Below are 18,385 nucleotides of genomic sequence, written 5' to 3'. Positions count from 1 at the left end.
GGATAAGAAATTCTTAATGTGAAAAATGAAAATTAAAAAATAATTTTTTAATTAATTGTGGGTACCCGTGCTGCACCCAAGCTGCCCATAAAATATACAAGGAGATTCAAAGTCCTGGAGGCCAAATGACTATTTCCCACCCAAGGTATGATGTTTTCTCAAGTTTCCACCCTTTAACTATGGAAACACCAAACACCCACTCATGACCAGTTAAATTTAACGAAATCCTAACTCCTGAAAATTTAATCTCATTTCCCCCCCTAAAAGTTTAAAAACTAATATTTTTTTCCTAAGCTAAGTTTGAAAAGATCACATTTCCCCCCCTAGGGTTTATTTCCAAACCCTTTCACTTTCTCCGGCGCCATCGCCGGCTGTCTTCCCCTCCCGATAGTTTCTCTTCCACCAACAACCCCCCTCAACTCCATCCCAACCCATTCGGAGCAGAGAAAAGTCGTTTGGGAAGAGAAATCGTCTTCCCAGACGATAAAGACGAGATCGATCGATCTCGTCTTCATCGTCTGGGAAGACGATCGTCTTCCCAGACGATGACGACTCGTCTCGTCTTCGTCTAGGAAGACGATCGTCTTCCCAAACGACGACGACTGGGAAGATGAAGAACTTTGTCTTCCCCGACGAAGTTCTTCGTCTTCCATGGCTTCTCCGACTCCGATCGGGAGTCCAAATGGGAGGAAAGAGATCATCGGAAGGAGAGAATGCTTCGGGAGGGAGAGGTCGTTGGCAATGGAGTCGGAGATGTCACCGGAGATTTCAAAACGAAACCTTAGGGTGAAACTGCGATTTTTTAAAACTTAGGCTGGGGGAAAATTTTAGTTTTAAAGTTTAAGGGGGCAAAATTAGATTCTATTTTAGTTTACTTTTAATATTATAAAGAAAATGATGATTTTACCCTTACCACCGTTAGAGTTTTGTTAAATTTAACCGGTCATGAGTGGATGTTTGGTGTTTTCATAGTTAAAGGGTGGAAACTTGAGAAAACATCAAACCTTGGGTGGGAAATAGTCATTTGGCCAATCCTGGAACTCATACTTGTATTTTGGAAGAATACGGTATACGTATTGCAATCGGCCCATTTATCCGATCTAGTAAAAAAGGTGACATCGAAATTTAACGGAGGAGTTGAAATTGGACAAAAGCATGTGCGTAGGTGAGACAACAGAGAAAGAAAAGAAGCTTAGCCATGAAGTAAGAGGACGCTTTCATCCACTGCCCACACCACCATTGAAATCGATTCTCTTTTCAGAAAGTGTATGAAGCGGGTGGAGAACTGTTTGAGGGATTCCAAGAGGGACAATAGCTCAGTCTATGATTTTGCCCTTGTTGGTGGATCAACTTTTTTTTTTTTTTTTTTTTACAAACAACCCTATTTACGCGGGATCTTTCTTTTGAAACAAAACTAATTACATCAAATAAATTAAATTTTAAATCTAATAATTTGACTTACGATTATTGAATCAATTAAATTAAAAATTTAATATTAAAATATTATTAAAAGAGACTTAAACTTGTATTCTTTGAATACATTATTCAAACTACTTATAAAGGACTATTGCCCGATTTACTTGAATTTGAAACTTACAACAACTTTGCAAGACTTATTTAATCTGCAACAACATTAATTATCCTTATGCCATGATAAATGTGGGTAAGAGATACTATTAGAATGGGTTTGATTGAAGCTATGAAAAAGATTAATCTATAATTTATTATTTATATTATTTTATTTAAAATTTTATTAAAATTTTATTTTTAATAGTGATTTAATAAATAATATAAAAGATAACCATACTAACATTTTTAATTTAAATATTAAAATATTATTAAAATAATATCAATTTTATTATAATTTTATCTTTATTTATTATTTTTTAAGATAAAAATATATTTATTTTCAAATAATATAAAAAATCACTTGAAAAATATTTTAAAATAATTAAACCCAAAAATATTTAAATATCATAATATTTTGTTATTATCTTAAATCAAATATAATAATTATTTATATATATTAATTTTATCAAATTTTATAAATAATAACAATACTTTATACCTTAAAACTTTTTAGATAATTTATTTTTATAATAATATTTTATTTTTAAACGTATCACCCTACCAAATGAAAAAGGAAAAAATCAATGCTTTCTGACCAACAAGTTCTTCCATTAACAGATAACCATAACCTTCTTTTTTGTTTTTTTCTTACTGACACGACATTTTGAAAAGCATCCCAATGAATTCAGGGTGTCTTTAGTTTAAATAAATTCTTTATTAAAAAATTATCACAAAAATAAATTATTTAAAAGATTTATATATCTAAATTATTACTATGTTTAAATTATTAAAATGTTTAGTTTAATAATGATTGGTTTGATGTAATAAAAAATTAATATATTATTTTATCTATTTGTTATTTGGTATAATTATTTTAAAATGCTTTTAATGTTATTTATTATGTTAGTTAAAAATTAATATAGATAAGAATAGAATAATAATAATAAAATTAAAATTGTTTTGATAATTTTTTAATAATATGATAAATATAGATATCACATTATATTTTATATTATTTGTTACATTGTTATTGATAATAAAAAAATACTAGAATATTTTATTATTAACAAATTAAAAAAATAATTTTAGTAATAAAAAATAAATTACGAAAGTAAACTTTCAATACCATGAATCAAATGTCTCTTAATATTTATCAACCACAAACTTCCATAACAAAAAATAGTTTAATTTAGATTATCCTACTTGAGTTCATATTGTTGATTGCTCATAGATGAAAAAAGGGATAATAAATATTTCCCACACAAGGTTTGATAACATGAAATATTTTCACACTTTAAATTTGAAAAAAAAACTAATATTTTATTAATTTGTCAAAGTTAATAATTAATTTTATCAGTTAAAAGATATTTATATATTTATATAATTTCATTTAAGTATTATAATAAAGGTATATTGAAACTTATAAAAGGTAAATGGGTATTGTTTCATTTTATAAATTATCATATTCACTCTATATATTTTGAAAATATAACTATACTCATAATAATAATTTGTAATATGATATTTGCACCATTAACTTATTAAGTTTTTTAAGAGTTGCATAACTATCAATTTTAAAATTATTGAGAGGCATAATAAAATTTAAAAATTTTTAAAAAACTTAAAACTTATTTAAAATTCAAAAACTGCCTTAAGAATAATATATGGTTATATGTTATTGATAAATAAAAGTTAAGGTATAAAAATTATTAAATAAAATTTTTAAAGTAAAATATTATTCAATTTGAAGATATTTTAAATTTTTTAATAATAAAAAAATTGTAAATTTTGTTAAATTAATTTAATAGATAAATAAAATATTAATTTTTTTAAATTTGAATGAAAAATATCTACGTCATTTAATGATAGATTATTTGTGTAAAAAAAATAAAAATATATATATATATATATACTATTGATATATAATTTAGATATATAAATAATATATTATTATATGATTTATTATTTTTAAATTAAAAATAAAATAATATTTAATTATATAAAATATATTATTTATATATTTAAATTATATATACAGAGGCATGCAACGGTCTGGGTGGAGCATAGCCATTTGGCCAGGATATCCATGTGCACTAAGTCTCTCGCATTAATTATTGATTAGTCCAATGTGGCGTTGGGAACTTTGGATGGAGTAGTCGAGGGAAAGATCTCAGATCACCCAAAGGTGTATTATAGTAGGGAAAAATATTTAAATATTATTTGGCTGGCTTTCAAGTCACCCAACTTGAGGATGCATATATAAATATATATAGCAAGCGATTAGCTAGCCCACAGAATTCAAAAATTAAAACCACACAATTACCCATTCACACTTTGAAATTTCAAGACGTGTGAATATAAATATTTTAAATGGGATGGATCCAAGATTCCATTTCACGTGGGGGCAAGTTTAAGGAAAATATATGTACTACTTATATATGTAACTAATGAAAAATCAAAGCTAACATTAACCACCTACCCTTTATTCAGATTTAATTAGACAAATTATAGACCTATTTTAAACATCTTACTCATATTATAATTAATTATATGTTATATGTTTATAGTAAGAATTTAAAATTTTTATAGGTCGTATATAATTGTATCTTTACTTAATTATAATTGTAATTATTTATATTATTTTTTATTTTTATCTAAATATTTATTTTATTATTAAGTAATAAAAATTTGATTTGATTAGTCAAATTATTAACATGTTTTAAAAGTTTTAGTATGTAAATTTTTAGAGTATTTCTTAATAAAACAAAATATTATATTGTGTGTTTTATTGATAGTAGGTTGAGATAATTTTGTGAAGAAATTAAAACGATAAAACATTTCGGACAATGAAAATAATAAAAAATTTCGGATCAATTTGGGTCAAGTTGGACAACTTAAATATTAAAGTATTGGGTTAGAGTTAAAAAATTTCGATACGATTTTAATTCATATCGAGTTAGAGTCAAAGGTCTCTAATACGAAATCTGAACTGATACGAAACAAACATGATCCACTGACACGTTTGGTCAGATCTATACATATGGCTAGTGACTTGTTTATCTAATCTGTAGCAGCTCCTCCTCTTTAACCTGCAAAGTTTAGGAAAACATTGCATTATGATCATGTCTTTGATATGGACCTCACTTGCATTAGTCTTTGCTCTTTACTTGCTTCTGCAGTTACTGAATTGGACAAGAAGCACAAAGAGTAAAAGGCTACCTCCAGGTCCAAGAGGGTTCCCAATTTTGGGAAGCCTTCACTTGTTAGGGAAGTTTCCTCCCAGAGATTTTCATCAGCTTGCCAACAAATATGGCTCCATTATGTTCTTACGTTTAGGCTTGATTCCCACCGTTGTAGTCTCATCACCTCATGCTGCTGAGCAGTTCCTGAAAACCCATGACCTCAATTTTTCCAGCAGGCCCCCTGTTGATACTCTAAAGCACATAGCTTATGGCCAAAGGAACCTCGCCTTCTCTGCCTATGGATCTTATTGGCGAACCGTGCGCAAGATTTGCACGCTGGAACTTCTTAGCAGAAATAAGATTAGTTCGAATCAGGGCATGAGAAAAGAAGAGCTTCATGTCTTGATTGAGCAAATAAAAGAGGCTGCCCGTGCCAGGGTTGCTGTTGATCTGAGTGCCAAGGTCTCATCTCTCAGTGTAGACATGACTTGTAGAATGGTACTTGGGAAGAAATATGACGATCTAGAGTTCGATGAGAGAGGATTCAACCTCGTCTTTCAAGAGGGCGTAAAATTGGCAGCCATCACTAACTTGGGTGATTTCATTCCTCAAATTGCTTCACTTGATCTACAGGGGCTGACAAAGCGGGCAAAGGCCGTTGCCAAGGTGTTTGATGACTTCTTTGAAAAGATTATTGAAGAGCATGTTCAATCCAAGGATGAAAATAGAACCAAGGACTTTGTTGATGTCATGCTGAGCTTCATTGGATCACAAGAAACTGAACACAAAATCGAGCGAGAGCATGTCAAAGCCATACTCCTGGTAAGCAATCCTAAAATTGATGGACTGGAAACCAATTTCCAACTTGGATGTTATATATTTTCTTTTCCTTGATTTGAATATGAACAGGACATGCTTGTAGCTGCAGCAGATCCTTCAGCTTCAGCTATTGAGTGGACACTTTCAGAACTTTTCAAGCATCCTGAGATTATGAAGAGAGTACAAAAAGAGTTGGAAAATGTTGTGGGACTAGACAGGATGGTTGAAGAATCAGATTTGGAGAAGCTAGAATTCTTGGATATGGTTGTGAAAGAAGCCTTGAGGCTCCATCCTGTATCACCTCTAATCCCTTATGAATCAGCGGAAGATTGCAGTGTTGACGGCTATCACATACCCAAAAAGTCACGCGTTTATATAAATGTATGGGCAATTGGAAGAGATCCTAAAGCCTGGATTGATCCTGAGAAATTTTTCCCCGATAGGTTTGTTGGGACTGATATCGATCTTCGCGGTCGCCACTTTCAGCTCCTCTCGTTCGGATCCGGCCGCAGAATCTGCCCTGGAATGCAATTGGGACTCATAGTATTGAAACTAGTGTTAGCACAACTTGTGCATTGCTTTGATTGGGACCTTCCAAATGGAATGTTGCCAAGCGAATTGGACATGACTGAGGAGTTTGGTCTTGCAATGCATAGAACAACAAATCTAGTAGGTATTCCTACTTATCGTCTGCAAAAATATTAATTTGGCTTTGTGTAAATTCTGATATTTGTCCTCTCTCCTCAGTTATGGATTTCAGAATTTGCATTCTGCTAAATAATTTCTTATTCTACGGTAGTAGAAGGCATTCTAGAGCTAGCATTGTAGCTACAGATTGATTCTGTATATAAATAAGGGTTTACTTTTATCATTTTTCTGGTAATTTCGAAACAGAGTGAAGCCCAGATTGTCAAATTGTACCCCTTATCCAGGATGGTTGGTTTTGTCAACATCTGTTGAAAGAAGAACCTCTCCTCTTGTCACATTCAACGTTTGAAACCCATTGTAAAGTCCAGACTCCATGTTTTAGTGGAAAGAAATGGGGTATAACTCATGCAAAAAAGTTCCTAGCTCATAATAATGACAAAGTAGAATTGGCAGGTTACCTCGTTCATCTCTGACTTAAATATCAAAGCTGAGGTCAAGAGGGTAATTGACAACATGATTTGGAGAAGCTTTCAAGTTCAAATCCTCATGTTCAAATCTATCATACTTAGCAGACTGACATTGTCGAACAAAGCAGCTGAATTGAATCTGCCATACCCATACCCCGCAACATTCTATCATCACATTGGCTAAACCCATATAATAATCTGTACTTTGTGGGATAGTTTGAAAATCACTGCCAGCTTATTAATTGAACCGAAAACTGCTCTAGTCTAGACTTAAATTTATATAATAATAAAGCATACTTTTAAAGTGTGACTGATTAATTGTCTGCTTTAATTTTTTAATTCTTTGAGCTAGCCAATAGCACTATTTATCTTCATTTTATAATCTACGATTTGCGTGATTTGAGAGATTGGTTAACAAATATTTAAAATTTTTTCCCTAAAACAACATATCTTTATATCTTTGGGTGATTTGATATCTCAACAAATAAATATTTTAATTTTTCCCTTAACTGCTCCATCCCAGCACAACATTGGAATAATAAATAATGTTAGAGTCTCAAACACAGATTGTTTTTAATTGATGAACAGTCAATAATAAAATGTTAATGCATTGGAATCAATAAAAATAAAAAAAACGAAGGTTTATGGTTACAAGATTTATAAAATTACCTGTAATTAAAAGAATTAAAGATAATTTTTCTTCTTTTAAATTTAAAAATTCATTCACTTATCTATCATTATTTTTATTAATAAAAACCTTGCTATATGGACAGAAAACCAAAAGACATTTCATTGGGGCTCCTAGCCACGTCTACCCACCCATGGCATCAGGATTAATTAATGCTGTTGCCGGATTCAAGTAGAAACACCAACAAGGACTTGTCACTGAGCTCTTGTCCGCCTTGGTATCCCTTGAACGCTTCTCCAGCGGCTCCGTGCACAAAGTGAAAATATCGATGTTAAGTTGCTCAAATCTTCCATTTGGCCAACATTTATTATTAATTTTTTTTAAGAAAATAATACATTTTTTTCTCAAGTAAACAACATTTTAATTTTAAAATGACAACTTATTTTAAGAAAAAACAATATACTTCAAAAACAACAATTTAACCAAACAATCCTACCAATATGATTATTAATAAAAAAAACCAAGGCCATCTATATGTTTCAAAATAACATAAAACATCCATGATTACAATTGTTCATAACCATATCATATGAATCACTAATTTGGAAGTGTGAGCAGAATAACATCTAAAAGTGATTAGGAAAATATGTTATTACCTATCCAATTCTCAATATAATTTCTCTTTAACAAATATGCTTAAATAGTTGCTTGTCTTTCACGTGTTACCACACACTTTCACATGCATCATGTTTCAATAAGCCATTCAAGCACTCGTAAGAGCCATCACGTATCTTTCATGCATTTCACACGCCACTTTAAATCTCTAACAAACTTTAATGTGTTTCAACTATACTTTATACACTCACACGCACTCTTGAAAACCTTTCATGCATACTAATGTTCTTTCAGAAACCCTCAAAAGCTCTTAAGATCATTTTGTGCGCCTCTATGCATTGTGTAACACATTTTAACTGAACACAATTATGCATGATTAAGTGCATGCACATGCTCTGGCACACCATAACAACATTTTCATGTGTCGCCACCTAAAATCAAGCACTACTAGAAGCTAGATAATTACCATCGCACACACTCACATGTTTCTAGAACATGTCACACTCTTTCATGCATGCCCAAACTTGTACATGAAACCCTTACACGCACCTACATTATTCAAAGGAAGGTTATCATAAGCTCACCATAACTCAAACTCTTTCGCACATGCTCTCATGCATCAATGGGAGCCGAAAAGACATCACAATGAGTTGTCAAGCGCCTACACATGTTGTCACATGTTTGTGATGTTGTTACATGCACTCTATGATGTAATGCATGTGCTTGCAACATGTCATTTATCATGCTTTAATGGGCACGTAGAAGCACATGCCATGCAATTAGATTGGGTTAATCCATTAGACTTTAGGTCGGGTTATCAGGTTTTCCTAAACTAATAACGACTTGCGATGGAACATGAGCCCTAATTGGAAATATGCAAAATTTGATGCCAAAATCATTGATTCTGGTCATTAAATAGACCATGTACCATAAGGAAAACATTCTACTAGACTAGTCAACTCCTATTGGTGGATTTTCAAGAAACTCTTTCGGTTGGAATTGTCGCAATCAGTGATGGAAGTAGTGATGGCAATGCATGATTTTGATCTGATTTTCAGCCTGATTTTGGTCCAATTTCAATTAGATTTCATTGCCAAAAAAAAGTCCTAAAACATGTTCTAATTACTTACAACCATGTTTTTAAACCCAATTTAATAGGATTGAAACCCCAGGTGATATAGATTATTTTTAAAATGAAATTGAATAAAACGTCAATTTTTATATATTAAAAAATAGATTATATAAACTATATGTGGAGGCTCTAATACCGAATGCAGAATGATTCATATAAATTCTAACAAATACATTTGTATATAATATAATCAATCTAATATCAATACCAACTATTGAATCATCATGTACATATGGTTTATAGAATACTGAAATTAAACATTTCTAGAGATATTGACAAACCTGATAGTTGATGCAGAATCAATTCAAATCCAGTCAACTGCCAATCTATAAATCGATCTTCCTGTCTAATAATACTCAAAACCAAAATGTGATAACTTGGATGAGTAAGTATATCACTTCTGTATGTTTTGGAAGGGGGACTTGTTTCTTTTGTAATAAGTTAATTAGGTACTCCTATTAAAGACCCAATAGACTAGAAATAGCTCACACTTGTCACTCAAATTTAAAGGCCCAATATGAAATGTAATTGATATTTATAATGAGATCACACAATATCTAACGAGTTAATTATGGATTATACATTTATTTGATTTTATTTTAATCATGTAAAAACATAATCAATATATGTCCATATAAGAAATTTTTATAGTTACTTCATAAAGAGACTCAATATCAATGCGGTCTAGGTAGTGGATGAAATTGTCCTCTTACTTCATGCCTAAGTTTCTTCTCTTTCTTTACTGTCTCACCTATGCATATGCATTTGTCTAATTTCACATCTTCACTATTCCTTCCACCAATTTTTTTTTTTTTGTAATAATTGGAATCCCACCCATATTATTTGAACAAACAAATTCGAAGTATAGTGCCCATACTCACAACTATTACATTAGGTAAGTTAAAATTTTATAAATATGACAGAGAGTCAAACCCAAACCTTCCCTTTTAAAATTCTAATATTTTACTAGTTTTGTTTTGATGTCACCTTGCAAATGGGTTGTTCGTGAGTATTTGATCCAACAAAGTATAAATCCCAGATTTTCACTTGAACCTATATGTGTTATTGTATATTTAATATAAAACTATATATATTTAATTATAAGTATCAATTGAATATTTAAATGATATTCATTTAATTATATGTGTTACTAGAGTATTTGATGGTTGAAGCAAGAAGTTTATGAGGATTGACCAAACTCTATGTTTATGAGTCCAATTGATAGAAGAGACAATCAGCAAGTCAAAGATATTCGTGAGAAAGAAAAAGAGGATCATTTGAAAAACTAGTGGGCAAAGCCACAAAGTTTCCAAGTGTTTGGTGGAAATTATGGTGATGATGATAATGACAATGACGTGAATGAAGATTATGAAGTAAAGGGTAATAAGGATGATGACGATGACGATAAATTCTCAGGGTGTGATGAGGACATGTACGATGTTATGAGCTAAGACATTGACAAAAGTCAAAGCCATGCTTGTAATGAAGGGGCCAAATGTAGCATGAGACATCATAACTCTATAAATATTGGAGCATATCCAAGTTACATCCATAATCTAAATCTATTTCAATGGGTTCCTGAGCAAACTATTTATGCTAACAATGCAAGTATTAGTAATCAGATGACACGAAAGGACAATCATTTACAAGTGATAGGTGGGTTATTATAATTCAAGGTAAAATTGAAATCATTATTTTAGATATATGCATTAGAGACAAGAATTTAATGGAAAGTCAGTCACTTTGATAATATACGGTATGCGATTAAATGCGTATATCCTCAAAGTAAATGGTAGACACGAGCAATGAGAGAGGAAGATGAAGATTATTGGGTGTTATAACGTATGGACAAGACACACATTTGTCCACGAGATCAAATATTGCCACACTATAGACAAGCTAGTGCAGAGTTGTTAGGGAACATACTTAAATCAATACTTATGGTTGATCACATTTATCAACCGAAAGAAATTATTTCAGACATAACAGGCATGTACAAATTGACATTTCCTACATGCAAGCATGACGTGCCAAAATATATGCACTAAATGCATTATTAAGATCTCCTAAAGAGTCTTTCATGCTATTACACGAGTACTGTCATGATTTAGAGCTTAAAAATCCGGAAACTGTGACACATATTGATATCGATCCGAAAAATAGGTTTAAGTTTTTCTTTACGTGTATGGGTTGTTCAACAAAAGGGCTCTAACAATTTTGTCACCTAATGATATGCATTGATGTTTCACACTTAAAGGAAAATTAATTTAGGTCTCTTTTCATTTCTGTTGTGAAGGATAGTAATAATCAAATTTACTCGCTTGTCTTCAGTATTGGGCATAAGGAGAGAATCAATACGTCGATCCCTTTTTGACATATAGTTGAGCTCGAGTTCGAGCTCAAGCTCGTGAAAGTCAAGCTCTCGTTTTAATACATATTGATCAAAATGACGTCATTTTATATCATAATTTTTAATTAGAAAATCTGACGAATAGCTCGAGCTCGAGCCCGTCTGAGCCAAGCTTGAGCTGGCTCGATTCGAGTCCAGCCCTACATGAAAATTGTTAAATTTGATGTGAGATTACTTTTTTCCTTTATTTACCTCATTTATCTTTCTAATTAGTGTTTCTAATATTTTTAGATAAACTAATTACAACCCTAGTTTTAAATTAGCATACTTAAGTTTAAATGTGCTAATATAAAAAATTTAAACTCAATCACCAGTATATTCGATAATTTTAATCTCTCAACTCAAGGATGGATGAGAGATTGAATAATTCTATACTCGATAATTTTAAAAAATTTAAAACTCAATTAGCTATACTTGATTTTCAATCACCAATATACATAAAATAAATTTTACTCAATTAACCAGCTTAAGTAACATTTTTATAAAAAATGGATATATATGAGATGTAAAAAAAAATGATAAACATTGGTGGCAAAGGGTTGGTGGTAGAAGAAAGGGTTGGCATCGCCACTAACTTGTTCTTCCACTTTAACCCCCCTTTCGATCTGAATTTAGCTTGAATTCAAATTAAAACAATAATTCGATCCAATTCAAATCGAAATTTACATTAAATTACATAATTGATAATATGCTTCCATTTTATAAGGGGAAACCTCATCTGTCGCCACTGCCAATCCAAAAAGTTTCTTTGTGCATGGAAAAACAATCCGATGATCTCTTATGTTATATATGTCTAATACTCTTATGTTATATATTATATGATCTTTAGGGGTGTGTACAGTTCGGTTAGGTACGGTTGAAAAATTTTTCAAACCAAACTGAAAAACATACGGTTTAATTCGGTTTGAATTACAGTTTGAACCATAGTTATCAATATCCTATGATACAATACGTATCTTATCTGATATAGATAGAAAACAATATGTATTATCGAATTAATACAATACACTAAGCGTATCATACAAAACAATTCATATCTTATGATACGATACATACTATTGATACACTTTTTTTGGAGAAAATGATAGTTTATTGTATATAAAAAATTTTAAAATATTAATGGCGTTTGTGATTTTTTCAAAATAATGACGTGTCAATTATAATATTTTATTATTTTATTGATATTTTATTTTTTTAATTTTTAAAATGCGTATTATATAATATGATACAAGATATGATAAATTAGGCTTTTAATATACAATACGACAAACGATTCAACTACCCTAATGTGAATTTTTTAAAATCATTCATTTATATATATAAAATATATATATAATATATAAACTTTAATAAAATCAACTGAATTGTAGTTTTCTAAAATATAATATACACGTGCAAAATAAATATAAAAAATATATATAATATACATGTTAAAAAAATTAACAAAACAAACATGCAAAAACAAGTTGTATACATAATTTCTTATTGAAAATTTTTGTCAAACATAGTTATATATATGTATTTAAGATAAATACGGTTTACGGTTTGGTTCGGTTTGAAAATCATCTAAACTACAATCCGAACTGAAAAACAGTTTGGAAAATTTCAACCCAAACCAAACCATTTTGAAAACTAAACCAAACCAAACCATAATTTTTAAGTGGTTTGGTTCGGTTTTACAGCTTGAACCAAATTATGCACACCCCTAATAATCTTCACGGGAAAGTAAGCAAACATGTAATACCCTCAGGTATGTTCCAGGGGTATTTATGTCTTTTGACTCTATTTAGAGATATTTTTTATTTTAAGTACATATATTTGTTTTACATGTATATGTGTGTTTATATATATATATATATATATATATATATATACCTAAAGAAAAAGAAAAAAAAAAAAAAAGAAAAGAAAAGGAAAAAGACAAAGAGAAAAAGAGAAAGAGATAAGGCTTTATAGAGAAGACTTTTTCATCATTTTCGTCCATATTCCAGTAGCCTCCAGCAGCCACCATTCTTCATGTTTTTCCTTTGCTTTCTTGAAGAAAAAGGAAGGATTTGAGGGAGTTGGAAGATAAGAAAAGAAAAGAAAAGAAAAGGAAGCACTTGGAAGCTTTGGTAACCAAAGATCTCCTTCCTTCTCCTTTTATCTATGTTTATATGCATGTTATGTGAATATATTAGTGTGTTTTGATATTGATTTAAAGTGATCTTGATGATAAAGGAAGCAAAACAAAGAGGAGGAAGCCAACTTACAAAGATTTGGCTTGAAACAAGGTATGGGGTATCCTTCTTGATATGTGACACGTTTTAGGCTTTTGGTTCCTTAGATCTATGTTATAAATGTTGATTTTGATGTTGAGGAATGTTGTTTTGCCATTTGGGATGTCTATGTATGTGATTTTGTTCATGGCAGAAAGTTGCAGAATATTTACAGTTTTTGCCACTGAGTTCGTCCCATGTTTTGGCTGCCTTATTTGATGAATTATGAGTGTTATTATATCTTGTTGGAAAGCTATTTGAATACTCTTTCCAATTATATATAGCTTGTATGAATTAGAGATCATTTGGACTGTTAAAGATTGTATAAACCGAAAGGACTGCTTTATCAAATAAACAGAGGAGACAGTTTTTGCCACTGACTTTATCTGCTGTTTTGACTGCCTGATTGAATGAATTATGAGTGCTATTATAGCTTGTTGGAAAGATCTTTGAATCCTCTTTTCAACGATATATAGTTTGTATGAATTAGAAACCATTTGGGCTGTTAAATTGTATGAAAAGAATGCTGCCCTGCTAAATGTCTGTTCTGTGAACACTATTTCGTAATTTTATCACTGAGTTTAGCTCACGTTTTGACTGCCTTATCTATTGAATTATGAGTGTTATTATAGCTCGTTGGAAAGATCTTTGAATCCTCTTTTCAACGATATATAACTTGTATGAAGTAGAAACCATTTGGGATGTTAAATTGTATGAAAAAGAAGGCTGCCCTGTTAAATGACTGTCTGTGAACAGTGTTTCATAATTCTGGGCAAGAAAGAAAGAAGGAAAGAAAGAAAGAAAGAAAGAAAAGGAAGAAGAAAGGAAAGAAAGGAAGGGAAAGGAAAGGAAAGGAAAGGAAAGGAAAGAAGAAAAGAAAAAGAAAGAAAAACAAGAAAAAGAATTTGGGGCTCAAGATTTAGGGGTCGTCCCAAGAGTAATGTCTGGTGCGTTATGAATAAATTTAAATGGAAGCAAAATTAGTAAGATATAAGAGCCGTATGCATGCTATAAACTATGAGGGGGCACTTTACACTACACCGCCCGCAGTAGAACACGTCCGTAGTAGGACATAGACCCCCAGTAGGGTCCGCTCGTAGTAGAGCATGCTCGCAGCAGAGCTCAATTCAGATTTAGAAATAGTGTAGTGAAAGAAAAAGAGTTTGAGCTTAGAAAAGTGCCAAATCCCTATGGTTAGCTTCCAGAAAGTATTAAATAGACACCAGACGGGACAAAGTATGACCCAAATAGTAAAGAGTGAACTAAATTACCCCCTCAATCTCTCATAGAGGTTAGGATGTGAGGTTGAGTCCCAAAAGTGAGTTAGAACAGGAAAAAAAAAGAGATAGTTTACTTGATTCTTTCCCCTTACTGAGTGTTCTTATCACTCACTCCTTTTTCTTTCCTGATTGCAGGTACAGGTGATCGAGGTAGCTGCGAGGCAGGGTCAGGTCAGCGTAGGTAGATCCGATTGGAGCAGGTTATCTCTGGTTTATATTACATGCATACAGTGGCATGTTTTTATCGACTTTTGACTTTTTGAGATTATGGTACAGTTACATATGATTACTCCCTGTTTTTAGATACTTTCAGATGAGTCTTCATATGAGCATATACATCTTTTGTTCGCTTCCAGATTTTTAGTTTTCTTGGAATACTTCCTAACCACTTTTAATGATGCGTTTATTTTAAAGTATTTTTAAAAAGAAAAAAAAATAAACGCTCCGAATATTAATTCGTAACATTTCTCCTTCGGTGGGTAGTACTTTTAGGGAGGGATGTTATAAAACATGTCTAATACTCTTATGCTATACACTCTTATGTTATATATTATATGATCTTCACGGGAAAACAAACAAATATGTATGCTTTTGTAGAAAATATTTGCAAAAGCATGCATATGTACATTCACATGAATAAACACATAAAAGCAAACAAGCATGTACAAAACACATGGAAAAAAACAAGCATGCAGAAATATTCTTAAGAATATATTTTCTACAATATTCTATGCAAAAAATATATTGTTTGCTTCTTTTATATAAAAATATGTATAGTTAATTGATCGACATTGCTTCTTTGCATATTTTATATTTGATCATATGTAACATATATAAAAATCTTATTTCAAATATTGATACAAAATATCTACATATGTTCTCTTTATGCAATGCATAATAAAGAATAATGTTGTCTTGTTTGGTTTCGTAAGGTTGAAGACAAGGACAATTTAGGTATGTTAACATATAAAGTGATAAAAATGTTTAGAGTGTGAAAACTATGGTATAAATATATAAGTGGACTCAATTTAGGGTAAAAAAATTCAATAACCCTTATTTTTTTATGTGTATATATATATATATATATATATATATATATATATATATATATATATATATATATATATATATATATATATATATATATATAATTTTCAATTCGAATTACAAAAATATTATAAAAATTGAAAAATGCCAAATAGCATAAAACACCCACATAACACAAATTAAGAACAACCAAACAAATTCAAAAATTAAAAAAAATAACAAAAAGGTGATATAAAAAAAAAAAAGAAAAGAAAACAACAACACAAAATAATGTTTAAATGAACAATAAGCTACTTGGTATTGATATTAGCAGACAACGACGTTAAAACAACTGATGGGTAAAATTCACAAATGCATAGAATCACTCAAATAATACAGTAGTGAGTTAAATAATGTTCTTACGAAGATTGTTTATAAAATGCCAAAATTGTCTTAACTCTATTATTATTTAAATTAACAAAGAATCCGAAATTTTTTTATTGAAACTAAATAAGTTAGAAGTAAAATTAAATCTAAGCGAATGAACACTAATTTAAAATTATCTCAGAAGATTAAATAGCTAAAAATAGACTAATATATATATATATATAACATCTAGGGTATTTTGATATTACTTGCACCAGTCATATTTAAATTAATTTATTCACAATCTCACTTTAATTATTTATATTATGGTTGAATAACCCTAATTTTATTAGTATTCTTTTTCAAGTCATATCAAATATATTAATCAAGACTTATTGTTTTTATTTTCCAATATCAATAATAAACCTTGATTGATTTATTAAACTATATGGTTATTCAAAGTAACAAACAACATCAAAATAACTCGTAAATAAATTTAGTTTATACTGAAATTAAAATAACTAAATATCAAATATAAAATTTCATAAGTTAAAAAGGAAAAGAATAAAAAGTCTTCAATAATTCTTCATGCCAAGCCTTGACCTCCTCCTCCAAAACTCATGTTGAATTCACCTGGCCAACTAGTCTCCAAGATTCTTATAATTCATTTATTTATATTTGGCAAGAGTTCTACTTTAAATAGGAAACAACTATGATGTTTATGTAAAAGAATAAAATTTCTTCTACATAAACGTATACGTGTGCTAAAATGTAGCCTTAAAGTGCTAATTTTCCTTCTCACCAACATTGCTAGACTGGACTTTTAACTCATTAGCATTAATTTTTATCTTTCAATTCCGATTTTTCTCCCCATCAAATTTATAAGATTCAGGGAAAGTGTTATATTGTTATAAGCTACAATTTGAAATTCAAATTTAAACATTAACTTCTTAAATAATTACATTAAAGATTGTCGAGGAATATTAACTAACAAATTATGTTTTTTGATTGAAGTATATCTATTAGTCGAAACACAAATTATCCTTTCAGTTGTTGGTCTCTTATCAAAGAGTGTCTCTATGGTTAGTGAGACTACTACACAACAATATGGCATGTGATGATTATTAATGTATAAGTTATTACATATCACAACAATAAAAGATTCAGTACAAAACATCTGGTATAAGTTATTTATTTATTTTTGTTAAATAGTTTATTAATATGATTTCATGGTAGAAAGGTCTAGAGTTGTTTCAACACCCTGGTTAACCTGACACCAAAAACACAAGGTAGGGGTAAAATTTTTAACACAAAATTTATTTTAGGTCAGTTTGATATGATTTGAAACTAAAGTGGATAGTATTATAATTGGTATAAAAATAATTTGAATTGACACAATTTAGTAGAATTAGTTAGTGATAAATTAAAAAACATTGAATGATAAGTATCAATGATAATTAAAATCATTATAAATTGTATATAATTATATTTTTATACAATTGTAATTACTAATTTTATTATTTATTTTTATTTTAATATTTTATTTTATTATTCAATAGTGAGAATATGATTTGCTTAGTAAGATTATTGACATGTTTTAAATGTCTTGATATGTAATATTTTAGACTATTTATGAATAAGATAAAATATTATAACGTGTGTTTTATTATTTATTAATAATAAATTGGAATAATTTATAAAAAAAAATTAAAATGCTAAAAATGCTCAGAAAAATAAAAATAATAGATAATTTCAAATTAATTTAGGGTATGTCAGGCAAACTAGACATTAAATAGCTAAATTAGAATTAAAATTTTTTGATATATTCAAATTAAATTAGAGTTAAAAGGGTTCTAATTTAAAATTTAAACTAAGATAATATGAATGCAACTTGATAATATAAATTGTCAGGTTTAGAAAGGTCTCGCTGGGATGTAATAAGCAACTAAATTTTAGTATTAATATTGGAAATGGCTAAACAGCGG

At 29.9% G+C, this 18,385-nt stretch overlaps 1 protein-coding gene across 1 annotated transcript; it reads left to right on the top strand.

Moving 5' to 3' along the window:
• The first annotated feature begins 4,652 nt into the window (after nucleotides 1-4,652).
• On the top strand, nucleotides 4,653-6,554 carry LOC123217851 (cytochrome P450 71AU50-like). The gene is made up of 2 exons (XM_044638940.1): nucleotides 4,653-5,573; nucleotides 5,661-6,554. Exons 1-2 carry the CDS (start codon nucleotides 4,686-4,688, stop codon nucleotides 6,273-6,275), a joined length of 1,503 nt encoding a protein of 500 aa, XP_044494875.1. The 5' UTR covers nucleotides 4,653-4,685; the 3' UTR covers nucleotides 6,276-6,554.
• The last annotated feature ends 11,831 nt before the right edge of the window (nucleotides 6,555-18,385 follow it).

This window comes from Mangifera indica, chromosome 1, assembly GCF_011075055.1.
Source record: "Mangifera indica cultivar Alphonso chromosome 1, CATAS_Mindica_2.1, whole genome shotgun sequence".
NCBI lineage: Eukaryota > Viridiplantae > Streptophyta > Magnoliopsida > Sapindales > Anacardiaceae > Mangifera > Mangifera indica.
This window is presented reverse-complemented; position numbering and strand designations above follow the sequence as displayed.